Genomic DNA, 19058 nt, shown 5'->3' with positions numbered 1-19058 from the left:
GAAGAATCATCCTCCACCTCCACCATTACAACGTCTTCTTGCAAAGGGAGAGACTCTGCTTGAGGGGCGTGGCTTTCCTGAGACGAATAAGTGGCTCGAGATAGAATAAAAAATCAATGAACAGAGAAAATCAAAGGAGGAAGAACAGATACCCGAGCAACGCCAACCGAAGGGGAAACTCCTGGTATCATTGAGGGAATTGGCTCGACAGCCTGTTCCAACACTGGTGCAACCACTGGAACTTCAGGAGGAATGAGTTCCGTAACCCCCTCGAAACTTGGCTCCATGGCCTCGAACCGTTCGACAACCTTCGCAGAGCGCAGCTCTACAGTCTTAGAAGAGGTTAAACCCTCACCCCCAGAGAAAGGAACCTCTATCTCCAAAGGTAGAACGGGAGGAGAGGCGAAGACGATTGGAATGGGAATCGAAGGATCGCTAGGGGAAGTCGGGCTAGAGGGCTCCGGGGGTGAAATATGGGAGTTAGTTAAACACTCCCCAAAGGATGCCTCAACCTCATCAAGCATTTCTTCGAAGCGAGGTGGTGGCCTGTGCAAAGGGACTTCCTCCTCAAGGAAAGTCTCCTCAAAGGAGGGAAAAACACCTGTCGCCTGCCTGGGACCCTGAGGCACCGGGTCTTCAAAGGCTCAGCAAAAAGAAAAGCAACAACAATGTTTGCTTCTTCTCCCCTTGCGGGACCTGCGAAGGAAGGCTCGACGCTATCATCTTCTACTTAAACGAATGTAACAAAGGGAAGAGATTTAGAAGTCTCAGAGAATTACCTCCAGAGGTTGTTTCCTGGAACGGCCCAGTGGGAACCCTCTGCAGCTTGTTGAGTATTGCCCTTTGAAGGAGCTCAGTGAGAACTACTCTTAGGAGCGGCTCGATGAGAATTGCCCTTGGAAGCAGCTCTGTGGGAGTTACTCTCCGAGGGAGTTCGGTGAGAAATGCCCTATGAAGACATTCGGTGAGAGCCACACCCTGGAGCGGCTCTGTCAGAACTACCTTTTGGGGCGACTTGCTGAGAGCCCTTCTTCTTCTTACGAGGGGCATCTGGTTTAGTGGGGCGCAGTGAAGTGGCCGGGATCTCTCTGGCAGGAACTGACTGGGTGGGAGCGAAAGTCCCTTCCTCTGTACGGGACTTCTTGGCACGGTTATCTTCAAGAGGGGAAGCCACACAACGATTCTCTCTTGAAGGAGAGAGTGAACCCGATAAGAAGTCCCAACCTAACACATGAGCGCGGTGCGGGAGATGAAGGTAGCGACAAATGTAATCGTCATTCAGTAATGCATCGGGTTCGGCTAGGTCAGGATGAGCCATTACCCAGGATATGACAAAGGCAATTCTGAGCTCCTCTCTCTCCGATAATGTAATAGCAAGAGATTTGGTGATCAGAACCTTAACCTAAATGGATCGGACAGGGAACTCGTTGTATTCACGCTCCCCCTCCAGGCATTCCCAGCCAGAGCCCCTAACAAAAAAGAATCTCTGATGCCACTCCTTTATTGACGAATAACGCATTTCCAAATTCTTGAAGCATTTTTCGACAGAGTAGGATTGAAAATTGCAAATGTTCCCATCAAGCCGATTGATTCGGTATACACTTAGAAACTCCCGAGCAGTTAGATTGGGTTAATCTTTGGAACCACTCATAACAATTCGAAATGCCACACAACTAGCCAAGACTAAGCGCCAAGCATTAGGATTAAGTTGTGCCGAAGCAAGTTTTAGGAAGTCCGAGATGTCGTGCACCGGAAGGCAGAATGGCAAACGTAGCCCAATAGAAAACATATGGGGATAAAAGGCCACTTTCGTCGACAGACCTTGCTCGTCCACCATTGTGACACGAGGTTGGGGAATTTCCAGAGCAATCTCAGCGGGAATGAGGAACTCTCTGCAGAACGAACGAAGTTCGTTGATAATCATGGCTGACGTCCATTGTCTCCTAGCGTAATAGTTGAAAAGGGCTTCGTTTGCACTTTGCTTTCCCAGCATAATAGTTGAAACGGGCTTCGTTCGCACTTCGCTTAGTCATGGTGAGAGTAGACGGAAGAATTGGGGAAACTCTTAGGGCTTCAGAAAAACTAAAGGAGAAGAGCAAGAGAGGAGAAGGAACAAGGAAGAATAAATAAATAGAGACGACAAGATGAAATGATTACATATCTGAAATGGCGGCACAGGATTCGAACAGACACCTCGGTTGCAGAAAACGAAGCAACGTTGACCTACCGCACGCGTACACGGAGCGAACCAATCCCGAGCAATGTTGGCACTCCAGAAAGCAGCTTTAATTAATGAGGCTGGCGTTAATGATTACGGAGAAATCGGTTCACGTCAACAGCGAACGGGTAAGTGCCCATTCGCCTTCTACATTTCCAGACCAGAGTTTAAAAAAAAAAAAATCTCTCTCTCTCTCTGAATTTCCAGCACACAAGTGTTCTAAAAATTTGTGGGGTATTGTGAAGAGAGAAAATCCCTTATATTGGGCCGAAGAATGGGCCCAGGTCACAACCCAGATATATGGTCTAGGTTGGATTGGGCCGAAGGCAAGGCCCAACCATATCACATGGTTTGAGTCAAACAAGTAATACCTGGATGAGGGCCCAAGCAGGAGATCCGGGTCGGCTCATACCAAAGGGACATAAGACGTAGGAAAGGCTTGAGAATGAAGGAATATAGCATACAACCACCAAGCGGGAGTGTCAGTAAGATGGAAGGGACCCGGGACAGTACTTAAGGCTCGCCGCATTCAGTGCGACCCAAGGCCCGAGCAATGCATAGCAAGCCTCATGAGCCCTTCACAGCTCAACAAGGTGACGACCCAGGAGTAGCTCGGTAAATAAACAACATAAGCATATTATCCCTTACTATGCAACACCCCACTATGGTGGGGCTTGGTTGATAACTATAAAAATTACACTACCAGCAGTGAACAAGGTAATTAGTCAATCAATCACTATCACCTTACACTCTCATCTTCATTTCTGTTTATCATCTCATTCACTATTACTGACTTAAGCATCAGATGATCAATGAACTCCGAGGTCCCCCCTTTAGTTACTGTGAAGGTGATCGCTCGAATAACGACTGCGTGAAGTTGTCCAAGTCCGCAAAATACAACATAAACAATATATATTACGATTTTTAATTGGAAGCAATTAATAACTCTTGATCGAGTAGGCTAGCTAGCTAGCTTCTTCAAGTTCATGACATCAATATTCATGTTGTGGCTTATATAAAGAATCGAAGTAACGAAAAAATTAGAATAAGTTTATTTAAATTTGTTTGCCCCACATGAGACCGTCTCAAATCCAATATTCGAGTTGATTTCATCAAAATCGCAAACTTGAAATGCCAGCTGCTAACAAAGCACGTACGTATGGTACTTTCTGATTCAAACATTCAGATTGCATGCGTTATCTTCATTCAATATTCGAGTTGATTTCATCAAATAACATTTTTTTTTTTTTTTTTTTTACAGATAAATTGTATAATTTGGACGTTCTGATCATCTCTTATCAAATCTTAATCACATTATCCAGATCAACGTTAACAACATGACAGCTTGAACGCGATGAAATATATATAACTAATAAACTATCGAAGCAATTAATTAGCTAGCTAGGCTGCTTAAATATATAAGGGATTTCTGATCAACCACCGGCATTAATTATGGGTAAAATTATATATGTTTTAATTTCAACGATGAGTGCATTAATTAATGAGCTTTTACCGTACGTGTAATTAATTAAATAGGACGACTCAGCTCACCATGCGGCTAACTGGGGATTATAAGGTGGTAGATAAAATATATAATATTGCATGCAGATGTTACGCGCGCTTTCATTAAATTCGACAAGTTAAATGTGAACAAGTAGTACATCATGCATGTTACATGTTGGCTTTCGAAAGTTATAATAAGGTGAACACAATTAATGGAACATGGGAATGAAAATTGATCAATATTCATCTTATATAGATCATCTACTTCAAATCATTTGAGAAGCTCGGTTACAAAATGCATGGTTAAACTGCCTAATACTAGATCTCACAGCTGATCATCATTACACATGAATTACATATATAGTTAACAGGAAATGTAACAATACCGATCCTATAACTATTTTTACTTAATTGTAAGCGTATCATTACTCTAGTAGAATGATTCCCACATTCTTGATTTATTATTATTATTATTATTATTACTGTACATTAGCTGGAAGAAAAGATAGAGAGGGCCGCCGCCGTCTTGATATGGGTTGAGAGTGAAGGCCTTAATCTCTTACAATTTTCTAATCCAAACATTCTCTATAATTTGAAGAAAGATAAATACAGTTAATTGTTAGACTTATAGTATTAATATTAATACTGTCTTTGAGTAACGTGAACAACATTATAAGTTCACATACTCTATTTATTTCTCTTCACATTATAAAAGTTGTTTGAATAAGAAAATTGCTAGAAATACTAACCCAGGAATAGTACTATCTTCAGAGGACTTGGTAGAATGTTTGCTGAATTTGCTGTGCGAGTTCCTCGGCGCTAAGTTGGCATTCAATTCCAACCTATTAATAGAACATGACGTGTGTTTATATATATATATATATATATATATCCAATCATTAGCTTCAATAAATTTAATCAAATCTAGCTAGTTCCAAAAAAATATTAATTAATTAAATCAAAGCATGCAGTATCATATAATAACGTGCAATATTAAACTTGAGGCCGACAACGGCCAACGGCAAGGTTATTCAATAAATTCACAATAAATTAATGAGGACAACGGCTGCCAACGGCCCAACGTATCGTGCTTTTCGAAGACATGCATTAAACTTGAGAGTCAGTATGGTACGTGCTAGGGCAGCACGTACGTACGCACAAGCAGCTGGTCAGTTTTCAGCAGCTGGGGTGTCAAATTACTATGCATATTTTTTAATAGGGTACTAATGCTACCCTCATTTACTGCTGCACAAAATTTCGCATCCGATGCGATAACGAGTAATAATTTCAACACATTTACGAATTTGTGTAACAAAATTAAAGACTCACGCTAGTTTTTTTAGAAGCATATATAATTGCACAAGTAGTTACAGATACACCTCATGTGAAGTTCTAAAGTATAGTTTTTTCATGTATATTAATTTTTAATTTTATTTAATAATTAAGAAATGATTATTAAGAAAATTATATATTTGTAGAGAGCTCAACAAACAGTAAGCACTACAGACAAAAAGGTGCCATGGAAAGCATGCACTTTGCACAAGTTTCAGTGTTCTGCAGACCTCCAATGATACCTTTTTCCCATGATAATAATGAGAATTTGAGTAAATCTGTGTTTGTCTAGTACTATTAGCAGATTAAATTATATATAATGCCCACATAAATATATATGATCTTCTGATAAAAAAAAATCCAAAAAGAAAATAAGCAGAAGGTTTAATATATATTATTATATATATAGGTAGAGTTTAATTATTACCTTAATGGTGAAGGAATTAATTAGGATGGTTTCGTCAACAGTGATGATGCGTAAGTGGAGAATTTCAAGGGAGAGGTCTTCCAGGGCGGAAATTATTTTCATGGCTTGCCCAGGAATCCGAGTAGATACTGTCTTCAAGAGAAGATTTGGACCTGAAAACTTCACCTCCACTTCAGCGATGGGAGACTTGGAATTTGCAACGAGCTCATTGACATTATCATTAATGGAGGAAGTAGTAGAGGAAGATGCAGGGGATGGTTCGAGAGAGCTGGGCATGGTGGGAGAGAGATAACCAGCACCAGCAGCTTGTAATTGCAACTTCTTCCTTGGCTTGTAAGGGATACTCGGCTGTGGTGTTCTTGGGCTAATGGGTAAATTCAGTCTAGGGCTCAGAGGTAGCTTTGATCTAGGGCTAAGTGGTGAGGGTCTTGGACTTGAAACTAGCCTAGGGCTCAGGACTACTACTTCATGATGAGTACTGTAAACTTTTCGTTGCTTCTTGGCCTCAAGCGAGTGTAGAACTTGTTGCAACTCGTTGATGTAATCGATCACCCCTCCGATTATGGATGCTTGATCTCCCTGATTAAAACCATAAAATATACAGAAAGAAATTATATATGATTTACTCCTAATTAATTAAATAATGACTAATGTTAAATACAGTTTTATATGCAAGTTTCGAAAATTATTTTTTAAAAAAGTGAGTTTTATAGTTAAAATGTATTTATTTCAAGTGAATTTTAGATTTGTCTAATTTTTTTTAAAGACAGTACGTACACAGAATTAATTGCATGCTCAACGGCAAATACCATTTCTATTAAATGATAGCCAAGAGAGAGAACGATCACGATGAGTTATAGCATTTTATATATATAGTTCTAGCGTTATTTCCACGAGCTAGCTAGCTAGCTAGTTGATCTCTTAGATGGTTTTGAGTACGGAGTCAAGCCATGATTAATGTGTATATATAGGCCGTGACCTTGAGTACAATAATTATTAATACCGCCTGCAAACTATAAGGTGACGTTGAGAAAGAAAGTCTTCCGGAGTTTCAGAAGAGAAAAAAACAAAATATTTGGTCCCAATCCTATCAATTCATGTGATGCAGTAGTTTGAAAATGCCTCTTTTGGGTGCAAGTCAGTTGAAACCATCCCTGCATATATGTCTGCAACCGCAGTACTGTGACTATTAGAGCTACAAAATTCAAAAGCCTGGCTGCAATGTCTAAAAGCTCTTGCATGGTAAGATCGAGGGACATGCATAACCTATTCTTTCCTAAAAGGAAATAATAATAAGAAGAAGAAGAAGAACAAACACTTAGAAATACTGAATCTGAGCGCTAAGGGCTAATTAAGGCAAGCGTTGGATAAAGTACATGTGCATGCATGTAAACTACTACTTACTCTTTTGACATAGAAACAAGGCATAAGTGACCTCAACACTGACAAATGGTCGTTCATTTGCTTCCTCCGGTTGCGCTCCACCGTAATATGAGATATCCTATGTTGTCCTTCCTGGTTTGTTTCCTCGGAAGAAGTCGTCGTCCCTGAAAGCTTCTGTCTCTTGCTCTTCGGCGATGTTTCGAGCTCGGTCCCCGACTGATCTTGCAAGGCACTGGACGATGTAGACTTCTGAGAGAAAAATCTCGGCGCCGTATTGATCTCTTCTCCTAATTCTTTCGTGCCAACCACACCTTCATCAATCAGAGGGAAATCCGCCACACTTTCTAAGCTCTCGAAGATACTGAAAAGATCATCTTCAGCCAAGCTGGTATCTCCAAACTCGTGTTCTTCGAATACATCTGGGAAATTAATATCACCCATTTTGATCTGCAATCTTTTTTGTTGTTTTCCTCTCACTGAAACCTTTAGAGAGAGCGTCTCGGGAAAGGGTTTTGTGAGGGATAAAAAAGGAGCGGAGGATACTGGGAAAAGCTGGAAAGTACAAAAGAGACGGAGGAAGTGCCGATGAGAGTGAGAGGTTGTCAAGATCAAGAAAAAGATGCTAAGGGTAGTAAATGGGAGACAGGCCAGTGAAAGAGTTAATATCGCAATCAACTATTTAGAGAAATTTGCTGCATGTTTTGGTATCATTACATCTGGGAGAATCTCAAAGGAATCAGGGAGGCAGCACAGCACTGGATCAGCACACAGAATCCCAAGAAATGGAAACCGAAAATACAAACAGGTTTAAAGCAATCAAAAGAGAGAAGTTATAATATTGTTGATGAAGAACGAGCAGATCGTATGGTGATAGGATTTGATTTAAAACGGAAAAAGAAAAACTACGTCAGCTCCAGATCCTTTAATTATTAGGAGGTGATATATATCGGGATGGCGGAGGGGTAGGCCCTGCCCCGACCCGGCAGAGGGATCCAGATTGCAGTCCACTTGTTAGGTCAGACATAAATGTTAAAAGGTAAAGAGCGGTGTGTGTGTGTGTATACATATATAAAGTTTCTATTATGATTATGGAAGACGAGTTGCTGCAAATTTTACTAATTAATAAACTTCAAAAAAAGATCATTCGGGAGGTAGAAAAAAGAGTGCCTTAAGGGTTGAGCTAGCTGCTTCGTGTACCAAGCATGCATAATACGGTCATGATCATGATATAAGATGCGCATCTAAACGAACTATCTGAAATATTATTCATTTTAACCATGCATGCACAATTAAAAAAACGTACTATAATTTCTCATCAAATTTGCGTTGATATTCCTAATTTTCAAAGTATTCAGCTAATGAATCTGAAAGCGATGCATCAGTACGTGTCTCTTAATTATATATAAAATGTCATTGCTCGCGTCACAAAGTACTAATAGATGACGAAATATTGAACTAGTACCGTATGAGACGTTACAAGTACGTACAATATTATCCCGACAATCTAACTGCATATACAACTTTCCAACAACATGTGAAATTTTCAAGTTTTATCCTTTATTCAAATTCATATTATGTTAATCCTTATCTCTTAGATTTAAATATATGTTTGTAATTCAAACTTCCACAACATGTGGACTGCTCTGTAAATGCTCTATATATAATATATAGAACTCAATACACAAACTGGTTTGATATTGAAAAGAAGATTACTTTTTCCTCCATTGCAATCTTATTTCTTACATGGTATCAAGTGCCAAAAGCTCGCGCTATAATCACTAATCACTTCCATTGGTTGATTCTACTTCCTCCTCATTTCACATTCCCAATATTGCCCATCTGATCTTTGTTAAGCTCGATGACACAAACTATTTAAACTGGTTATCTCAGTTCAAACTTGTCTTTTGTAGTCACTACAACAAATTTGAGCTTTTGGGACGAAATTATTTAGGGATGAAAAAAATTGTCCCTAAAAGTCATTTTTTGGGATGAAATTTAAATTTCGTTCTAAAAAATTGATGACTTTACAAAATCGTTCGAACAGTATTTTCTATGATGAATTAAATCGTTTCAATTTTTTTTTCCCATTCGAACGGGAAAAAAATACATTCGAACAATAAAATCTTAGCCCTTAGCGCAAGTTGTGACCAATCCCGATTGGCGTGCTGCAATGGGTGACGAGTTTGATGCTTTGATGGCTAATGGAACCTGGTCCCTATGTCCACGATCTTTTGCTCAGCATGTGGTTCGCAACAACTCGGTATTTAAACTAAAACAAAAATCTGATGGAATGTTAGATCGCTACAAGCCCATATTAATGGCAAAAGGGTTTGATCAACTTGATGGAATCGATTATACTGAGACTTTCAACCTTGTTATCAAGCCTAGTACCATTCGGCTAGTTCTCTCTTTGGCTGTTACATTTCATTGGGCTATTTGTCAACTAGATGTGTCTAATGCATTTCTACACTGGCACCTCGCGGAAGAAGTTTTCATGGAACAACTGCAAAGCTTTGTTGATCCCAAAAATCCCAATCATGTTTGTCGTTTACATAAAGCCATTTACTGCCTCAAGCAAGCAGCACGGGCCTGGTTTAAAAGGCTCTCGCAATCAATGTTGGAGGTAAGCTTTATTGGCTCTAATGTTGACTAATCTCGATTTGTGCTCCATCAAAATAATATGCACATGTTAGTACTAATATACTTCGATGACATTGTTGTTACAAGCAATCAATCCATTGCCATCTTTGAACTCATAAACAAGTTAAAGCTACAGTTTGCAACGAAGGACTTGGGTCCTCCATCTTATGTTTTGGGCATTCATGCTTCTCGGAACCACAATGGACTTCACCTCTAGCAATCTAAATATATCTCATACCTTCTTCATCATTCAAATATGGTCGGCGCCAAGCCCTATAGCTCACCATTCGTGACTAGCAACAAAATGTCTAAATTTGATGGGAAACCTCTTCCAGACCCTACACCATATTGACACATTGTTGGTGCTCTTCAACATTGCACTATCACCAGGCCTGACATTGCTTATAGTGTCAACCAACTCTGTCAATTTCTTCACTCACCTACATTAGTTCAATTCACTGCTACCAAACGTGTATTGCGATATTTAAAAGCCACAATTGATTATGAAATCTCCTTCACCAAGGGTCAGCTACAATTAAATGGATATTGTGACTCCGATTGGGTTGGTTGCCCAGATGATAGGAGGTCTACAACAGGTTATGGTATTTTTCTTAGGTCGAATCTCATCTCTTGGGTTGCTAAGAAACAACTCGTTGTCTCCAAGTCAAGCATCGAAGCTAGGTATAGATTCATGGCACCAGCAACTGCAGAGATTTATTAGTTAAGGATGCTCTTCAAAGACTTACAAGTTCCGCTTGCTTCCCCTCCTGTGTTATGGGATGACAACATTAGTGCGTTTGCACTCGCCTCCAATCCAGTCTTCCATGCTAGATAGCATATAGAGATAGACTACCATTTCATTCGTGAAAATGTAGTCCTCAACAAAGATCTGATTATCAAGCATATCTCCACCAAAGACCAGTTGGCTGACCTATTCACTAAAGGCCTCTCCTCTACTATATATATTTCAGCTTCTTTGGTCCAAGGTCAGAGTTCTTCCATTCCCCCATGATCTTGCAGGGGGTGTTACACAATATCTCGACAATCCAACAGCTTCATCTAGCACAACTCTCAAACAACATGTGAAATATTCAAAACACTAACAGATGACATTATCTGCAGTTCAAGTTTTATCCTTTATCCAAATTCATATTATGTTAATCCTTATCTCTTAGATTGAAACATTTGTAATTCAAAACTCCACAACATCATGTGGACTGCTCTCATGTAAATGCTCTATATATAGAACTCAATATACAAACTAGTTTGATATCGATTATAATCATATTACTTTTTCCTCCAATGCAATCTTATTTCTTACCTGAGAGAGATATGAGATCAAAAGCAGGTTAATTAAAAATGGCTGACCAAGTGATGATGAAGATGATCAGTACGTCGTACGATCCTCGATAGCTAGCTACAGGGCAAAATCTATAAGTTATATATTTTACATTTTACTTTATCAATGTCATTGTACTATTGCTATTATTATGCTGGGCTTTGATCAATGTGCAGACACGGTATCTTCATGCCTACAAGCTGTTGTCATTGCCATAAAACAAAATTCTCAATCAATTACAATCTCTCTCTGATCTTTCTCTCCGATTCGTGTGTCTGTGAAGCGTGCATCAGTGAAGGATGGAAGAAGAAGTTAATGCGAGTTTCAGGATGGAATTCATGCATGCATGAATGCGTTTCGGTTAGTTAATGACGAGTAGATCAAGTACTAGTACTACTATCTTTCAACTGCATGCAATTGTTAACTTGTTACATTTATTTATTTTTTATTGGCATATATAAGCTGTCGGGAATAAGGACTTGTTTGAAAATAAATTTCATTTTAAAATTTTCATCTCATGATTTCATTTCATCTCATTTTTAAATATAATTTAAATATAAATATTTTTTAAACTAATTATTATAATTTTTCTAAATTTTTAAATAAAAAATAAAAAATAATTCAACTTTTTTAAATCTCTAAACTAAAATAATATTATAAAATTATATTCTAATAATATTTTAACTTTATAATATTTTTTATTCAATTTTTTTCTCTAATTCTCCAAAACTTAAAAAATACTCAACTCAAACTATCTTACTACTATTCACAAAATTCTAATACCATCTCATTCTCTAAATGAGCCCTAAGTTTCCATTAATTTCGAGGCGAGGCAAAAGTCTTTGACAAGAAATTTTATGTAAATGCATTGTCGAATAATTTAAGAAAAAAATTTCATAATCTGATAGTTCCAAACTAAAAGTTATTTACACTCAATAAGATTCAAACTTTGAATCTTAAAAAGAATCAATACTTTTAGCACTTGAACCAACCTACATGAGGAGTTTGTTACATTTACTTATTTCCTCAAAGAAGTAGTAAAGTAGTACCCTCCTGATCCTGATCTAAAGCCAGGCCATTTAGGGTTTCTATATATATATATATAAACCATTCATATATAAACGTACAGCTTCTTCATTAATTACATATATAAAGATAATGAGTGAGATCCAGCTTCGTGTATGCACTCACAGTCGCTAAAATGATGATGTTAAACTTGAGGTGTCAGGACTCACTACTCTCTTATCATATCTACAAAATCCAGTACTATCACAGCTTATTGGCTGTCCCTCGCTTGGCCAAGAAAAGAACTGCAACACTTGGATAACGTAAACAGAATTCTCAAGCAGTTAATATATATATATATATATATACAGAAATTATTAATGCTAGCTGTTCTTCGTTCTATTTAAGTATTTTTATAAAAATAATTATATTTATTTAAATGATTTCATATATTAATTAAACAAATAAATACTCACTTAAAATATGTTAGACCAACAAAATAATGATGAAATATGCAGGTAATTAAATAATTAGTGAATTTCAAACCAAAACAATGAATGCATGCATGCATGCTTGTATGTACTTCGTACTCGCGCGCGGCTGCTTCTTATAATTTTGTCCCTCGTTACGTACCTTATAAATTACACACATACAGAAATTATTGGGCCATTTCTATATATATATATATATATATATGAATAAGGGAATTATATTATATGGAGGTGGTACATAATTTGAAAAGCAATTAAAGAAGCAGGTCACACCATAAATATTAGTTTTAAATGCATTGGGGCCCAAAAGAGAAAATGATCATTCAATAGCACCCACGAAATGTATCAGTAAAACATTATTACTAGTACTGCAAGCAGCTGCTACAGTACATCAATATTTAACCCTACTCTATATATATATATATATGCAGTAGCTAGTAGTTGCACTCATTCATGATCACTGCTGATCTCTCTCTCTCATCTCTGATATATATATCTGTACTGTATGATCTTCTGTATCGATCGACAAATACATAATCTATATCTGAGGGCTCCACTTGATCAGAACAAATATATATCATGTATATATACTAGCCGAGTCCTGCATGCATGGGGCTTGATTGCATATATGCATGCACGCAGCCTTATTATATATATATATATATATATATATATATATATATTATGACTTTCATGTTGTTTTTTATCTGGTTGATTGCCGATCGACCAAATTTGTTTTTATAACTTATACCAGCTGCTTGGTTCTCGTTCGTCAGTACTTAATTTGCAGGTGCAGCTAGCTAGCATTCATTTGGATAGATTTTAGGTCAAATGAATCATTACTATATTTAAGAGATCGAAAATTGTCTTTTACCTCGTAGGAGAAAATTGTGGTTGAATGAATATTTCGAATAGCATTAAATGAATACTAATTATTAATATATATGTACGTGTGCGTTTCTACTTCTATTTGAAACCTTTAAATTCAATAAAAACTTCAAAAAAAAAATTTAATAATATATATTTATATATATATATATATATATGAGTCGTACAATACAGAAACTTCACATCTTGTATACTATTTAAAAACATATAATTTTATATTTCATGAAATTAATATGAGAATAGAAGAGTAAAATTATATATTTTTAAGTGGTGTGTAGGAGTGTGGAGCTAATATTTAAAATATTTCTATGTATATATATGTATATATTTCATGACTGGGTATTTTTTTTTCAATTTAATTAGAAACTAATTATACACGACCATAATTAAAAAGAAGGAAATTGAAAGGTGTAACGAACAAAGCTTAACTTTTAATGCCTTCAACGCATGCGCGTACACGTAAACGATCGGTGCAACAGGGGTAAAAGTTAAGTATGATAAAGTGGCTGGCCAGAGTATTATTAATATATATAATATGTTTTAAACGAAGAAAAATGAAATTTGAAAAAATTTATTTATTGCCTAACTGCAAATTAAACGCAGCTGACCCAACATAATATATATATATATATATATATATTAATGCCATAAAAATAGACTTGTTCTTGATCATCATGATTAGATACGTAGTAATTACCTGTTTCACTATTTTATCACACGTACAATATCTCTCGACTAGCTATATATATATATATATATATATATATTTCGAGTACTACTCATGTTCTACTTGTAATTCTTTCATTCGCCATTTTGGCATTCAAGAGTACTTCTAATTAATGACCACTTGAGAATGATTAGAATGATTTTGTAAAATAATATTATTATTTAACAATTTATCTAATTTTGCAAACTACTGGTGATCTACATGTAAAACAGCTAGCTTTGTAAAAAGAGTCATGTCTGTCTGTACTATACTCTGATCGGCAAAACAAATTAGTACTCTGCCTTTCCCTGTCTACATGCATGGTTTCCTAATATGTATATGTGGCGGATCCGTCCACCTCAGCGCTACGTTGCACCACAAATCGTGTATATATATATATAAATAATATTAGAGAGAAGTCATTATAATAATATACATTTTATACTTACTATATGGTTATTTTTAATTAATTGTTCATAACATTCACTTGAAAAAATATATAATTTAGATGATGCTATATCATATGTGTAAAATAAATACTTTTAATAATAATTTTTATCTATATTTATTCATATAAAAGAAAACAACGTATAGTTGATAAGAGGCCTTACAAATTATTTTTATTAAGCCATATAACTTGAGAAACAACATTTGAAATATTATTCCCATCACAATTCAATACTTTTCATATTTCAAATATTGCAGGCAAGTTTATGTGCTGCCTTATTTCTTAGGTTACGTTTGAATGTTTAGTAGAGTTGAGTTGAATTGAATTTTTTATGAATAGTAATGAGCTGAGATGTATAGTGAGTTTTGTAGAATCCACCTAAAATGAGTTTAAGGCTATATTTGGATAGTAAAGTCTTCTCAACACTCTTCAACTATTCTCGTACTTATGAAAATATTTCACATGCCAAACAATTTAAAATACTTTCAATGGGACCCACAAATCCACTTCAATCTCTAGTCATAACTATTTACAAACATTCTATAATATTTATCACTATTATATATAAATAAAAAATAAAATCACTATAATATTTATCCCTATTAAATATAAATAAAAAATAAAATCACTATAATATTTATCACCATTATATATAAATAAAAAATAAAATCACTATAATATTTATCACTATTATATATAAATAAAAAATAAATTCACTATAATATTTATCCCTATTAAATATAAATAAAAAATAAAATCACTATAATAGTTATCCCTATTATATATAAATAAAAAATAAAATCACTATAATATTTATTTATATTAAATATAAATAAAAAATAAAATCACTCTAATATTTATCACTATTATATACAAATAAAAAATAAAATCACTATAATATTTATTTATATTATATATAAATAAAAAATAAAATCACTATAATATTTATCCCTATTAAATATAAATAAAAAATAAAATCACTATAATATTTATCACTATTATATATAAATAAAAAATAATTTCACTATAATATTTATTTATATTAAATAAAAATAAAAAATAAAATCACTATAATATTTATCCCTATTAAATATAAATAAAAAATAAAAACAATATAATATTTATCACTATTATATAGAAATAAAAAATAAAATCACTATAATATTTATCACTATTATATATAAATAAAAAATAAAATCACTATAATATTTATTTATATTATATATAAATAAAAAATAAATTCACTATAATATTTATCCCTATTAAATATAAATAAAAAATAAAATCACTATAATATTTATCACTATTATATATAAATAAAAAATAAATTCACTATAATATTTCTCCCTATTAAATATAAATAAAAAATAAAATCACTATAATATTTAGCACTATTATATATAAATAAAAAATAAAATCACTTTAATATTTATTTATATTATATATAAATAAAAAATAATTTCACTATAATATTTTTTATATTAAATAAAAATAAAAAATAAAATCACTATAATATTTATCACTATTATATATAAAATAAAATAAAATCACTATAATATTTATTACTATTATATATAAATAAATTATAAAATTAGTATAATATTTATCACTATTATATATAAATAAAATCATCATTAAAAAAAATCAATCATTGATGGGACCCAAATATTTTTCAATTATCTATCCAAAAGTCAACAACTTAACATACTTAATACATCCAAACAACTCAAAATACTCTCAATGTGACCCACAAACCCACTTCAATCTCTACTCATAACTATTCACAAACATTCTCAACACATCTTAGATATTCTCACTAACCAAACGTAGCCAAATGTGTTTTGATGTTAAGATGAGTTTGGATGTATTTATGAAAAATTGAAAAGGTTATGAGTCCCGCGTATAAGTAAGTGTTGAATTGAAAAATGTTGAGTCCTATGTGTAAAAAGGTTTTGAGTTGAGACGAGTTTATTAATTTAAAAGTTGAGTGTTTGGATGTTAGACTCAGTTTAAAATTAGACTGAATTGAGTTGATTTCAGTTGATTCTAACAACCAAATGGAAACTTAGTCTATTAACATATTGAGCTTTGCAAAAACTATGAATAGTTACTTTAGACATTTTGTGTCTTTCAACAGATTTCCTAATATTGTGTGAAAATCTGCTGCATCGTGTAGCTCTTAATTGACCATTAACAAATAATCACTTTCAAGTATAATATCATAAATGTCCATATTTGCACATATATAGTTGCAGGCCTCTAATCATGGCTAAAACTTCAATAGTTTCTGGATCATTGAAATCATTTTCCACTTTGCTAGCAACCATCATTATGTGTTCCTTTTCATCTCTGAGAATTACTCCAACACCTGCCTTATGCGCTGATCAAAAAATAATATTGCTCCATCTATATTTAGTTTTAAGTAACCTTGGGGGCCGGGGTGGCTTCTAGCAGCAATAAGTCTTAGCTTTGTGCTTGGAATATCTTTCAGCTCCTTGTGAATCTTCTACATAGATAAAGCATATCCAATCACTTGTTTAGGTTCAACAGAAAGTTAGTCATGCACCATCTTATTTATTCTATACCAAATGCCCCAGGCTGTTAAGAAAAAAAATCAGGTCTTCCATTGTATCCATCATATTCACGCTCAGTGTTATATCCATCATATTCATTTTCTTATCAATTCCTTGCATCAATGGGATATATTTATTCTAGTGGTCTCGGATGGTAGAACAGTAAAACAGTGCATGTGAAAGGTCTTCCATTGTATCTTGGCAGAAACATCATTTATCTTCAACATAAACATGTTTCCTTATGAGATTATATTGAGTAGGTAATCCTTCTTGACAAGCTCTCCATACAAATAAATTGACTTTGTTAGGGATTTTCATTTTCCACAACTCTTTCCAAAGTGCTTGTTGTTTGCTTGCATTTGAACTCTCTCCTGGGTTGCTTTTTTGCTTATCTATGAAGAATCTGTATGCACTTTTTACACTAAAACTATCACTTTTTTCCTGAGTCCATATCCACTTATCTTTCGGTTCTCTTGGGCATATAATGATCTTCATAATATCTACTGCTACATTTGGATTGAATAGAGCTCTAACCTTCTTGATATTCCACCACTTTGTATTGCTATCATGAGACTATCCACAAATCCTCGTTCTCTTCTATCTCCATATTACTGAGTTCCTTATGTAGAGCTTCATGACCTGCAATCCAGTTATTCTTCCAGATTTTTACAAATTTTTCATCACCTATTCTCCATCTGCATCCTTGGATTAGCAGATTTTTTGCTTCCCAAATTCCCCTACATTCATATGAGGGATTATTGCCTAAAGTAGACTAAAAAAAGTTTACCTTTGGAAAATACTTTGCTTTATAGATTTTAAGCAGCATGCTATCTTCCTCTTGTAAGATTCTCCACCCATGTTTGGCCAAAAGAGCCATGTTAAACGTTCTCAAATCTTTAAAGCCTAAACCCCCTTTAAATTTATATTCACACATCTTATACCAATTGATCCAATGTATCCTCCTCTCATTCTTTTTTTTGGTCCCACTAGAATCTAGCCATCATACTTTCGAGTTCAAAACATAAATGACCAGGTAATTTGAAACAGTTCATAGCATAGGTAGGGATTTAGAGTGTCTCAACCTTTATAAGCACTTCCCTTCCTACTTGCAAAAGCATATGCTCCTTCCAACTCTGCAATTTCTGTCAAACTTTATGCTTAATATCTAAGAATGCCTAAAATTTTGATTTACTTACCACAAGAGGCAAGCCTAGATACTTCTCATATTGTTGAACATTGCTACACCCCACAAAGACATGATCTCCTCTAGAACTCCAGCTGGCACATTCCTACTGAACACCATAGATGTTTTCTTTCTATTCATTTTCTGACCTGATGCCTTTTCATATTAATTCAACAACAAATGCACTTTCCTATTTGTTTCAGAATCTACTTTACAAAAAATGATACCGTCATCTGCAAAAAGCAAATGACTTATTCGAGGGGCCCCTCTATAGATTTTGATCCCAAAAAATTGTATGGTTACAGTCAGCTTCTTTCAGTAAACTAATAAGCTCCTCGATACAAAACAAGAATAAATATGGTAATAAGGGATTCCCCTGCCTCAATCCTCTATTGGGAACTATAGGCCATTTTGGCTCTCCATTAATCAAAATAAAGAAGGAAACAATTTGCACACACAGCATAATCAACTTGTCAGTTTGCTATCAAAGCCCAACTTGTGCATAATAATTTCCAAAAAATCTCACTCTACCATGTCATAAGCTTTGTTCACATACAATTTTAGATACATAAATCCCTTCTTCCCAACTCTTTTCTATCTCAAATAATGTATTAGTTCATAAGCAACTAGTACATTATTTGTTATGAGTCTCCCATGTGCAAAAACACTTTGGGAATCCGAGATAATGCAAGAAAACACTTGTTTCAATCTATTAGCAATCACCTTAGAAATAAGTTTGTAAATCACATTGCAAATGCTAATAGGTCGAAAATCTGCCACTTTCACAGGGGATTTCCTTTTTGGTATCAGTGTTATGAAAGTATGATTTAGAGACTTTGGGAACTCACCAGAATTCAAGATTTGAAAGAATGCTGCAGTGATTGGTTTGCCAATAATATGCCAGAACCTTTGAAAAAGAGTG

General features: G+C 34.7%; 1 protein-coding gene across 1 annotated transcript; it reads right to left on the bottom strand.

Moving 5' to 3' along the window:
* Nucleotides 1-4454: 4454 nt before the first annotated feature.
* On the bottom strand, nt 4455-7707 carry LOC109014190 (transcription factor SPEECHLESS-like). Its single transcript, XM_018996552.2, has 3 exons — nt 6885-7707; nt 5481-6059; nt 4455-4563 (listed from the first exon to the last, which is right to left on the bottom strand). Exons 1-3 carry the CDS (start codon nt 7302-7304, stop codon nt 4489-4491), a joined length of 1074 nt encoding a protein of 357 aa, XP_018852097.1. The 5' UTR covers nt 7305-7707; the 3' UTR covers nt 4455-4488.
* Between the last annotated feature and the right edge of the window lie 11351 nt (nt 7708-19058).

Source organism: Juglans regia, chromosome 16, assembly GCF_001411555.2.
Source record: "Juglans regia cultivar Chandler chromosome 16, Walnut 2.0, whole genome shotgun sequence".
NCBI lineage: Eukaryota > Viridiplantae > Streptophyta > Magnoliopsida > Fagales > Juglandaceae > Juglans > Juglans regia.
Note: the sequence above shows the minus strand (reverse complement) of the source record. Positions and strands in the feature narration are given on the sequence as shown.

What these genes read in the sequence shown, in the direction of transcription:
- LOC109014190 (XM_018996552.2), bottom strand. Translation starts at nt 7,304, where the DNA reads ATGGGTGATATTAATTTCCCAGATGTATTCGAAGAACACGAGTTTGGA. An exon ending in CTTGTTTCTATGTCAAAAGA is followed by an intron (nt 6,060 to 6,884) that starts GTAAGTAGTAGT and finishes GGTTTTAATCAG; the next exon opens with GGAGATCAAGCATCCATAAT. An exon ending in TTAATTCCTTCACCATTAAG is followed by an intron (nt 4,564 to 5,480) that starts GTAATAATTAAA and finishes TTCTATTAATAG; the next exon opens with GTTGGAATTGAATGCCAACT.